The sequence below is a fragment of the Homalodisca vitripennis genome, chromosome 4 (assembly GCF_021130785.1).
Source record: "Homalodisca vitripennis isolate AUS2020 chromosome 4, UT_GWSS_2.1, whole genome shotgun sequence".
NCBI lineage: Eukaryota > Metazoa > Arthropoda > Insecta > Hemiptera > Cicadellidae > Homalodisca > Homalodisca vitripennis.
The window spans coordinates 170,655,309-170,668,441 of NC_060210.1; the positions used below are offsets into that span (position 1 = coordinate 170,655,309).

At 29.9% G+C, this 13,133-nt stretch overlaps 1 protein-coding gene across 3 annotated transcripts in view; it reads right to left on the reverse strand.

The window, feature by feature from the left end:
- LOC124360602 (bromodomain-containing protein 3-like) overlaps window positions 1-13,133 on the reverse strand; it is a 129,526-nt gene that overhangs the window by 105,112 nt on the left and 11,281 nt on the right. For 2 of the 3 annotated variants that reach the window (XM_046814349.1, XM_046814348.1), the window contains exons 2-3: window positions 11,004-11,093; window positions 345-393 (exon numbers count right to left, since the gene is read on the reverse strand). In XM_046814349.1, the coding sequence (XP_046670305.1) occupies window positions 345-393; window positions 11,004-11,035 (81 nt within the window). In that variant the 5' untranslated portion in view covers window positions 11,036-11,093. The remainder of the gene's footprint in view (window positions 1-344; window positions 394-11,003; window positions 11,094-13,133) is intronic. The other variant, XM_046814350.1, reaches the window with a different exon arrangement.

Below are 13,133 nucleotides of genomic sequence, written 5' to 3' on the forward strand. Positions count from 1 at the left end.
AGTCCTCCAACAACTTTATGGTGACAAGACCCTGATAGGTACAAAATCAAGAACCTGCCAAATAAAAAGCACCAACCAAACTTGTCTGAAGTGTAACAAGCTGAATGAGAGTTACGTATAGACCACAATTAGTGACCTTATGAGAACAAAGGGTTAACAGTTTTGGTAAGGTAAAAGAGTTACTACTGTTCCTTCATGTCCATTATTCTAAAACAAATTACTCATTATGACCTCAAAAACAAGAATGATTTGGATTTTTATAATGAATGAACTTACAACACCACTTTCATTCCAACCGCTCATTAACAAAACAGATAAATAAGGGTACTAGTTTGTGAACTCACAGTGTTGTTTTGCGTTATAGTCTCAACCTGCTGCATTCTGGCTGAACTCCTGAAACAAATAGAAAAATAATGTTAAATCTGTACAAATCAACAACAAAAATTTCACTACTGTAGTGGAACCTTCATAACATGAATTTCAAAAGGGACAAATAAAGGTATGTGCTATTGATAAATTTTTGTTTGTATGGTGAAAATGCAAATTCTTGTGGTTATTGATACATAACTAAAAACTAAAGCTGGAGACATGCGAGTGATGCAACGTCCCTGTCTAATGTTCAATGACTTTCCTTTATCCATGTGACTTAAGAGTTTGTATTGTTATCCTGCTACAATCTCAATTGTACTCCTGCTAAATAAGTTTCATAGCGTCATTGTATATTTTATGAAATTCAGCCTATTAAGTTTACTAACACAGGAAATTCGTATTACAAACTTCCAGTTCAATACAAATCTTTGTTGTAGAAGATTTTTTCTTATAGAGGTGAAATAATTTTTATTGAGGTTACCAATCACTGTGTGGTGTGGCATTGAGTTTTTTTCTGTTAAATCTTATGAGAAATTATGGATTCCCTAAATTTCTTGATATTGACAAACTCATGGTAAAATCTTAATGATTTTATTTTATTTAACTGTTCTATAATTTTACAAATACAATTTCATAATCTAACTGTAAAATAAGAATTTTTAGTGTTAATTATTGCAGCTGAGACAGCTATTCTAATAGGACCGACCTGTGAACACTCTCCAATTACTTTTCATAAACTAAAGAGTAAATTCCATTGTAGAAAGTAGGTATTAGACACCTGTAAATGTATACCACTATGGAACTCTGATATCACATGGGAAAAATTTAGCTTACTTACTGATAAAATTATAGAATCTCATTTTAAATAAATGTGACACATCTGACTCAACAATCAATCAGTAATAATAACACACATAATAACAAATTGTATTGTATTTCAGTTCTGAGCTCTCTATCAACACTTGATGTGCTTGTTGATTTATAGTTGCTTGTTAAAATTTTACAAAGAGGCATGTTAACAAATATTCAGAAAAATTTAAACTGATATTCACATTTGGCGGCTTATAAAAACTTTTTTACCTAACTAAAATTGATTAACCTTCTGGGTGATACGTGTTTTTACCCATGGTGATGGGTATATTTTGATTAAATGTGCGCATGTTAAAAAAACATTTTTTAAACAGCAAAAACTGTATTGTAATATATTGTGTTGCATATCATTTTATTCTGTACATTCTAAGGAATCAGAAAATAATACTATAAGTGAACTTACGCTAGTATGATGACCCATTTTACTCCGCTGAATGTTCAAATTTACTTTTGCAAAAAAGTGTTTTCAAATTCTCACAACCAGTACTTTATTATACAAATAAAAATTTAAAATGTGGAATAGCCATTTTGTTCACTTTTTTTATGTACATTCAGAAAAACTACACATGTATGGCTCAATTCATAAAAAAACTCAATCTGTATATACTGTAATGAAACTATGTACACCTCTTTTTCTGAGCAAACTTCACTCGGAATCACTGTTGGGCCTCATCCTCTTCCTCCCAGACTTTAGAGGCCTTGGGTAGTGATCTAAATATGGAAAACACTCACTGTGAATACCACAATTACACTGAGGACACCAATATCTCCTTCTCTTGGAGGTCGTTGGACCACAAACAGCACAAAGGCGCAGGCGACTTCCCTCAAGATGAACAATTTTGTGGCCTGTACCACCACCTGGTCCTGGTTGTATTCTTTGGGGAATATTGTCTTGACTGTTTACCAGATCATGGACTATTTCTATTAAAAAATTATACCTTGAAACTGGTCTATCAGTATTATTTGAATACAGAATAAATGCATTGAACAGAGCTATGTCAATGAAGTTCATGAAGTTTTTTCCAGTATTTAGGAGTAGTTCTAGTACAAGAATAATGAATGATATATTGACATGTCACTGACATCAATAGCTCCCATAGATTGATTATATTTATGTATTACTGACATCAATAGCTCCCATAGATTGATTATATTTATGTATTACTACAGGCTTCATACATCTCAATCCTTTTTTGCTTGTGACCATCTGATCTTCTGCATGGCAGGCCGATGTTAGGACTAAAACTGGCTTCCGAGATTTTTTCTGCTGGTACTTAACCAAAAGTAATTTCTTTTTTCTAAAATAAATACTCTCCCTTTCCCCAAGCTTTGCTGACAGGATAGATTTAGGTAAACCTTTAGAATTTTTGTTAATTAATTGTCTCTGTAACAAAAGTGTTTCGAAGGCTCAACACTTCGACAAGTGGAATTTTGGTATAAAAATTATCGAGGAAAATGTGATAGCCTTTATCTAATAATTCAGACTTTTCAAGAAGTTGAATCACAACCTTTTGGGTGAAAGGGCCACAGTTATCTTCCAAATAATCTGATCCACTGTACAATTCAATGTAATAGATGTAATTTGAATGGCTATCACACAGTTCAACCTTTTTTTATTCCATATCTGGAATGTCTTTTATTGGGAAGATACTGAATATACGTGCATCTATTTTTCATCTCAACTAGAGACTCATCTATACTTAAGTTCTGAAAGGGAACAAAATACTTTTTTTATATTTTCATTGAGGCTTTCCAATAAAAACCTTATTTTGACCCAGGGATCGTAACCTGGCTGTCCTCTCCTGACGGCCTCTTGTGATGTTAGGTGAAGCATCGAATCAATTAGTTGGAATCTATTGCAGCTCATTATTTTTGAGAAAAAAAGGGACATGTTCAAATCTTGTATCCCAGTAAGTTTTAAAAGTTGTTTACCAAATAGATCCATGTTTATTAGGATTCCAAAATATTTTCTTAGTTCATTCAGTGTCAGGTCAATCCATTTCTGTAGCCAAGATGCATTTCTCATCTCATTTGAAGTTCTCTTAGTCTGGATAGTCTTGTTGGTATATTTGTTTCTTTCCCTGACAATACTATGCAATACTGCAATAGTGAAAAACAGTGAAAAGTATGATATTGGCTTTGAGTTTCTAGGAGGAAGGTTTCTGGTACCAGGATTTCTAACCTTGAACTCTGATCAATATCAATGACATCTTCTGGTGTATAAGTTCTCAACCACATGGGATTGGAAAATTCTTGAATGGGCCTATTTGGATTAGGTGTATCATCTTCATCACTATCACTATTATTTACAGTATGATGAGAAATATCTACTTCAGAAGATTCTAGGTCTTCAAAGTTTGGAATCCTCTAATGATACATCTGAATCAAGTTCCGGCACATCTATATCACTAGTATCTTCCAAATGACTTATTTCATCACCTAAAACGTCTCTGATTTGATCTGAGCCTAAATTGTTATCCATTGCCACCAAATACAGCACAATTAAAAACAATAACACAGTAGACCCCATTACTGTATGGGTGTAACAACAGCAGAAAACAACTGGTTGAAAAACATTGATATATCGACCGCCAAAACAATCTATTAGATTCCATAGAGAATATAAAAGAAACTTCAGAATTTCATGATTACGGCACTATATAAAACATTAGATTTCAACGAGAATTGTTGAAGGAATTAGCGTTGCAAAAAGCACTTACATAATAGTAGCACTTGTGACGATATCACCCGGGTAGACGATATAATCGTTGCGACCGATACTATTATCACCGCAAGGGTTAACAAAGTTAATATGGTTGTCTTACTTAACCCTTAAACCAATACAGAAAATTTGGCCTTTAGTTCAATGAGTGTGCATTTAAAAGATTTTTTTAATTTTGTTTTTGCCATAATTATCTTAACTTATTTAGCATTTAGCGCAATACTAATGGGATGGGCATATCCATATAATCACGCTTTAAAGGTTAAAATAAGGTTATTTGCAAACATGCATTGCAATGTACATTTCACGACAACCCACAATGCACATTGAGCTGACTGTTTATTACACATACAAAATATACTATGAGTAAACTATTATACAACATTTTTTTCTAGATTTTTTATAATCTTTCCCTTTAGATGTACTACAGGCCCAACATGTTTAGTTTAAGAGTTCTAGGTAAAGGCCTAAACATCTGGGATCTAAATATTTCGTACATTATTGACAAAATAATAATCAAGGTAAATCATGTGTTTAAAGATAAAAATAAGACATGACAGAAACAATTACCTGGCTTTTATAATGTTTATGGTAAAAGAGTAAGACCTAAAGATCTGGGATCTAAGTATTTCGTAGGTTATTGACACAACAATAATCAAGGTAAATCATGTGTTTAAAGATAAAAATAAGACACGACAGAAATTATTACCTGGCTTTTATGAACATTACATTATTATGTTAAGAGACATAAAGTCTGAACATTTTGGTACCTGAATACCCCCGAAACTTTATCTGAAGCTGAATCTTATAATGTAATTTTTCATATAAAAATATATTAAAGTACATAATTTGGAGTGCAGTAATTTTTAAAAGTATCAAAAGTAAGTAAAAATAAGTGAAAATACATTTTCACTCAATGATTAAAACAAATGGAATAAATGTCTATTTCTAGTGAAAACAGAATTAAAATTAAGGGATACGGATTTTCATTAAGTTATATAAGAAAAATATTTATATAAGGATCTTGGTTAGGTGAAGTAAGTAAAGAGATACATACATGAGCTAAAGTCAATTTATTTACAACACTGAATAATTATATATTAAGACAATTTGTAGTGAAATCCATATAGATATAGATTGATAGTAGATGTAGCAAAAAGCCACGATTCTCATAACCTCGAGACAAAGACTTCATTAACAATAGAGCTCGGGACTGAATAACAATAAAGCAATAATATTTGTTATGACAAATTGTGAATCAGACCAACTACTGTGACAAAAAGGTTTAAAGAATATTTCGTTAAACGAGGGACACATTTTTTTGTTTAGTGTGGCTTGTGTTTTTTGAACTTTGGTATTTTCTGGTATGATGTGATAAGCCTTCTAATGGCACTGTTTCACATTTTTGGAATGATTTCCAAATTTATAAACACGAATAAAACTGTTATTTATTATTGTAATGTTTAAAATTTGGTACAATTATGTAGAATAAATTTACAAATGCATACAAATATATTCCATAGCAAAACTATTTTGATATAAGCTTTGTAATTTAATATTTTAATTTCAAATTACAAAAATTTAACAATCTTTAAATATCAAAAACTAGGCTATTTGATTTACTTAAAACATAAGTTAACATTAAAAAAATAAAAAGAGTAACTGCCCTTAAATTTGATGAAAATCTTATTCAGATCTCATAAAAACTAATATGGCTATGAATATGTTTCCGAACATCCACAACATTTTCATCTTAGCCTGGTATTTCTGTGTTGCCTGTTCAATGAATGGAAGTAAAAAATGTATCACAACCCCAAAATAATGCCTGGTCTCAAAAGGGGTAAAGCTGTATTCATTATATAGCGTGTACGTACACCACCCTGTACATAACACCGATCATCACTAATACAAATAAAACTAACACTGCACATCACTTGGAATTGGGCCATTTAAAAATACTGTAATACTATAGATGTTATCAGAAGACTGACAAGAGAAAACAAATCTAGTTGTTTAAATATAAGTTAGTTATCATTTTGTCAATCATAAGTTAAGAGACATTTGTATAAAGAGTGTTGTGATACCAACTTTAAGTGTTCACTTTCCTCAATCGGCTCCATTGTTCTCTTGATCTGTACCAAGTTAACCCTTTGAGGTCAATTTGTGTAATTTTTACATGGCAGAAACAATTAAACTAAGAATGGCAGGTGAATTTCTTGACAACCAGTATTTCTGCAATAAATGACCTACCATCTTGGCATATTGATATCAATACTTTATTGGAGTGACTTAAATAAGGTTATTAATTTCTAAAATACTCTTTTGTTTATTTGTTTGTTAATATGTTGTCTGAAGATTGTATAATGCCGAAAGTGTCATGTACAGTTAATTAAATGTTTAAGTACAGAGAATGTGTTCACTTTTTATACTAATCACAACAATAACCATAATTTTCAGTCTAAATAACTTATCGTAAGTATTTTTTAACATTAGTGAGTCTGCTTTTAACTACTTTACACGTCTGCAAAGAAATATAGCCTATATATTAAACAATTTTCTATACAGTTTATTTTCAAAAATATGTTGAGAATTGGTATAAACCACCAACAATAAATACTAAATGCCAATAAAATGTGTTTGTTAAAAAGGTATGAATTTTATAAAAGGTTTGTCAATTACTACAAAATGTATGGTGATATTCTATTTTATAACCAAACATCATAATTTTGTTCTATTTTACTTTCTATTTATTTTTGATAAAATAATTAAAACTGTTTGTATCCTATTTAAAAACGTTTAATACAAATATTTACATATCTAGAATACGTTTCCAGAAATGTAAAGATATCAAAACTTGTCACTGTCCACATCCACGCCACTTGCAACTTAGTATTTGGTGTAATTTTGATCACGGGAGTCTTTGAACAATTCCTTTTACTCATTTTTAATTAACATAAGTAACAACCAATACAATTAACAACTGCCATTCTTTATACTATTTTCACCTAATAACATTAAATAAAGTAGAATATTCACAACATAGTGAAATACAGCTGTATACGTCAATCAATGAACATGAATTAAAATTTCTCGATCACAGACTGACAAAACATGAAGTCAAAACTTTACTTACGAACAATTATATTTCAATTCAATACATCTTTTTACACAAGTCTGTGGAATTTCAAAACATTTGGTCAAATATGTAGCCAGTAAAATAATAAAAAGTACACATCTGCACTATACGGACATCAGGAGTTGACACCATATTTACGACGAAATTCTAATGCGGATGTCAGAGTTTAAAGTGTTAATTATAGTGGCTACTATAGTTTGTATAGGCTGGATATAGTGATGTTACTAGGCAGAATGTAATATATGAAGTGTGTTTTTTAATACAGATTTCACCTAAGGGAACAGGTACAAGTCACATGGTGCAAGATCTGGTAAATAAGGTTGATATTCTAACACTGGGATTCTGTACTTGGCTAGGAACCTCTTGAAAAATAACACGGAATGAACTGGGCATTTTTTTGGTGAAGAACCCATGATTTGTCCTTCCGCATGTCGGGATAGTTTTTCCTTACCCCTTGACTTAGTTTAGAAAATCAGGGTAGTAATATTGATTTATTTATTAACCTTTATTAAGGAACCCAGTGAAGGTATACAATCTTATGGATAGAAAAAGAAACATGCTCATTCAAGCTTTTTTGGCTCTCAGTGAAGTTGGATTAGCTCTTCCAGTGCATTTTTAGCACGCATTTCTCACATATTAAAGTTCTCATGTAACATTTGCCGTACACATTCTTTATCAATACCTACAATGTCACCAATTGCGTAAATACTTAATTGACGGTCAGACTGAATCAAATTACTGACTTTTTCACCCAATTTTGACATCAAAAGGTGACCTGGCCACAAATCATCTTAAACATGTTTTCTGCTATCGTAAAAACACTTAAACCATTCAAAAACACATGCCTGCGATAAACATTCACTGCCATACACATCTTTCAGTAAATTATTAGTTTCAGTAGCAATTCTTCTTAGTTTAAAGTGAAATTTCACAATAATTCATTGCCCTACTATATTACACTAACCATCTTATCGCACAAAATAAAAAACAATAATAATGCGAACTTATGATCTGACTAAACGAATATTTTTACAGAAGCGAAATAAGCTGCTTATTAAAGAGAAAGGTTCAGACTAAACAGCAGATGATTACTGGCAATTGACACATGCCACCTTGATCTGCAGCAGCGTCAGTCTCGTTATTTAATAGCCACACCTCATAATACAATTTCCAGCTGTATCCAATCTTCATAATACAAAGAATCTGTATCCAATTTTTTGTGAAAAACTAAACAAAGTATAGACAATGTTAACAAAGGCCTATGGTGAGTCTGCTACAAGTAAAACAATGACTTACAATTGCTATAAACATTTCAAAGATGGCCGTGAAGATATTGATGATGAATGAACGCTCCAGACGCCCCAGCACATTACTAACCGATGAAAACACGTAAAAATTGGAATAAATGGTTATGAAAGATTGCCATATTTAGATCAGAAGTCGCTGGTGATGTTGGCATATCAATTAGTTTATTTCATGAAATATTTTTGAATATTTTGGTACAAAACGTCTGGCAGCAAATTTTGTTAGAAAATTCTTGAATTTTGGACAAAAACAGTGTCAGATGGGAACAGGCTCAGGAATCATTAAATAAGGTCAACAACGATGTAGAAATACTGAAACATGTTATAACAGGTAAGCAAACATAGGTTTACGGATATGAAATTGAAAACTAAGGCTCAATCAATCATCCCAGTGGAGGCATTCTGGGACACCAAGACCGAAAAAGGTTTGATAATTGCAGCTGAACATGAAGGTTAAGTTCACTGTGTTCTTCAATTTTAATGCCATAGTGCATCATGAATTCTTTCCATAAGTTCAAACACTCAATAAGGAGTACTACCTCAAGTTCAATGCAGTTTGCAGAAGGAATCCAGAAAAAAATAATCGTCCGAATTTATGGAAAAACAATTTATGGCTATGGCACCATTACAATGCATCTGTTCACACTTCATTCCTTGTTCGTGAATTTTTGGCCAAAAACAGTACTGTAACAAAGCCCCAGCCTCCATATTCTCCAGACATTGATCCATGTGACTTTTTTTATTTCCAAAAATAAAATGTTCAAACTTTTAAATAAATTTAAAATGGAGTCCTTTTAAAATCTTCGATTTTAAATTAAGTGTTGATATAACAAAAAAATGTCAAGAGACATTATAGTTGCACAATTTAATTACGAATCCAATGGCATCTAGTTAAAAACAAATGGTGAAAATAAATAAAATATAATCCTTTATATAAAATTGTGGAATTAATGATTTTCTGACAGTGCTATTCCGAGACACCCTATATATACACTTACATACACACATAAAATTCATAGAAGTTATCCCCATGATATATTCTGTAAAAATATACTTCCTTAGTCATTGAATAAGATTTATTCATTAAATGTGAATCTATATGTCTCAATAATTTAGTGTATTTGGAAACAAAATATAGTTTGACCAATATGTAAAATTTTACAAACATACTCTTGTTTAGTTTAAGTATGAAGGTTTAAACGTTACACTTAACCCTATTACTGTCAAGATCCTTCATATTGGGCATTGAAGTTTTTTTAATCTGACTACTTATAAGTTTAAATACTGTAATATTCAGTATTTTGGTCATTAAATATCAAATGGATGATGAGAAATTATTACTATAGTTTTAAGTTATCAATGCCAATGTTTAGATTTGGGATTTGTGAAAGTGTTGAGATTTTGTAAATGTTATTAGCGAAGCTATTTAAACAATATGATACACACAATTTATCTAGTTTAAAATATTTATAGGCTATGTCCCCTGCTAGAATACTTTTCTCAAGCAAGATTGTTTTCAGAATGCGAGACAAGTTTTAGATGTTCCAATTAAACTTGTGCCATCCCATTTGAACTGAAGTGACTGGTGGGTGACGTTATCTTCCTGTTCAAGCTGTTGACTGGTTTGATAATGTGTCCTGAACTTCTTGAGTAAACCAATGTAACTCACACTCTGGATCAAGATCTACAGATAGATCATTACATTTCAAATCAACAAATGAAAAAAAAATTTTTGACCTTGACCTCTTATATTTTGATAATGTTTTTGTATGGAAGTTGTACCTACCACTACTAGTTAAAATGCAAAATTTTACATCTAACATTGATTTTGGTCATTTATCAGTATTTTCTAAACAACGTAGCTAAAAATCTATGAACACTAAAGAGCTTAAATATTACATGGCTATGTTTTGTATATTTTGAATCCTACTAAAACCAACTTTGAAACACCAAACATACGTCCCCTTTAATTTTTTTTTTAAATATGTTATTTACACTATAACTGACTACATACATAAAAAATTTGAGAATAGTTTTTTAAAATAAAAATTATATATATATATATTATATATTATATATTATATAATTATATATATAAAAAATTATATATATAATTTTTATTTTCCTTTTTTTATATATACTGTATATAAATTTTATTTTTCCTTTTTTACTGGAGTACACACACCTGTATGGTGTGAACAGCCATTGCTAATGTACATTAAGTAAGGTACTGTGTTCTGCAATCAGTTAGGTGTGAAATTGTCTCCCTTTGCTAGTCAATGTTTTGATCTATTTGATTAATACTTATATTTTTACAAATGGAACCATTATTTAGTTAAATTCTTAATAAGTGTTAAATTAATTTTTAGATAAAAGTGTTATTAATAAATTTTATTTTGTCAATATAATTAGTTTATGTATGAATTTAGCATTGCAAGACCACATCTTTTCAATATTACCTTTTCTATTTCTTGTAAAGAGTGTATTCAATTACACAGACATACAATTTCCATCTAAAAAACCATCAAAATCTGAGAGGTCAAGGTCCAGACCATTGGTTGATTTGACATGGAATGACCCAGATTTGTTTGGAAGAACTCACCAATCCATAAATTTTGAGTTCAACAGCTCCATTTTCTAGAATTCAGCAGGTGGAGAACGTCATACTTCCTACTCTGGACTTCTTCAACACCTATTAAACATTTTTAAAATGATGTAAAAATTCATTTTTAATCTTTTTGAAAATAGTTCTGAATGTTTATAACTTATTTATTTTTTTAGACACATCCAAATCAAATATTCAAACTGTTATTTATTAATTTTTTGTTCATTCCTTTGTTTCTGCCAAATAGATTTATTTAGTTGACACTATAATTCCATCTGTAGAGTTATTATTATTTTTTTATTTACAGTTTGTTTTTATTATATAGGTACAGTATTAAACCCTAGTGATGTGGCCATGCAAACTTCCTTATTAGTGTGCCAATTTTAGGCAGTTTGCAGGCCTTTAAGTAAAGGAAATGATTAACACTTAATTTATTTTAGAAATACTATATTACAAGTGATAGATTTGACTAAAATATTTTCTTCAAGATTTATTTTTTATGTAAGGAATGAAGAGTTTTAGATACAAATTCTTTTGAACACTCATAAATAAAAACGAAGATTTGTAAAAAAAAAAAAAAAAAAAAAAAATAAAATAGCAAAAATGTGTAGAACTTTATTTGTAATAAAATGAAAGTATTCTTCAATAGAAGTGAAATTGGAATTATTGTTTTTATATTAATTCACCACAGTAAACTAATTTGTAACAGTGGTTATAATATACAAATAAAATTGTTTGTACTGTCTAAAGAGTACACTGTAACGAAATAATATTACTTTAATTCAAAAAATTTGGAAAAGATTTTTTATAAAAACAAAAATATTATACTATAAACTAGCAATGTTTTAAACTGAATCAGGCTAAAATTTGTTCTTATCCTTTTTATAGTAAGTTTTAAAACGTATTCCCTATTTACAACCCTTTGTCTAAAGAAAATAAATAATAAATAAAATAACCAAGTGATATGAAAAAATTCTAAATAGCCATGCATAGAATAAATTTTGCTTGACAAAAGGTATGACTTGTAACATAAATTATTAAAACATTTTAATGACTTTTTTACATCTAATATTACGTTAGACCGTGTTAGTGGAGTACATACAATATTTAATTGATATTAGGCCAAAATTACACATATATGAAGTTTATATGAAACATTACATGATCAAATTATTACAGAAAAATACAATTTCTTGTTATAAATATTTGAGTCACAGTAAAAACATTTTTAGGATTTCTTTACATCTAATACCCTCGTTTTTACATCACAAATTCTATGTAGTAGCCAAACATTCCCATTACGCAATCTTCAAAAACAAAAGAAAATTAATTTCTTTACAATAATAGCATATATTGTTTTATTTCTTTGTGTTTCAGAATTTTTATTTGACCTAATCTAAATATTCTATATACCTAACAACAAATATATCTGAAAATGAAAAAAGTGGGTTACAAGTGAATTGTACACAATTATCAAGGCTCAACTCCTAACGCAGATTATATATATATATATATAAAAATCAAAAATATATATATATAATCATATATATATATATATATATTCAAAAACCTTCCAGAAATAAAGGGTGAGAAGATACTGTACTCTGATGGATACATTAAAAAGTGCTTCCTACCTAACAATAAAATGTTCAGACTAGATTCTCACTGATAGAACTAAAAGTATGTTTATAAGAATTTGTAGTGGCTGGTAACAAACCTTGTGTGACAAATAGTAAGAATATATTGTTTGTTAGTGATAATAGGCTAAGCCTGCATTGCTGATACACAGTTAGTTTAAATGTAGATTTTCACAAATGTTTCAGGCTATATTTCTAGCAAAAATGCTATAATGGAATATATGATATTTAACTAATATGTTATATTGCAGTTGCAAAACTTTTTGGATAAACGGAAAATGTGTATTTAACTTAAGCCTATATGTATACATTGTAGATGCTCTTTTCTTAATGGATACAGCTCAATGCTTAATAAGTACTCCATTAACACTCAAGTTTTACTTAAATTTAACATATGGAAGCCAAAATTTTTAATACTGTATTTTAGAATTATACATGATCTATATATTTTTGCCCCAGATACATTCTTGTATCCATTACTTCTATTCTA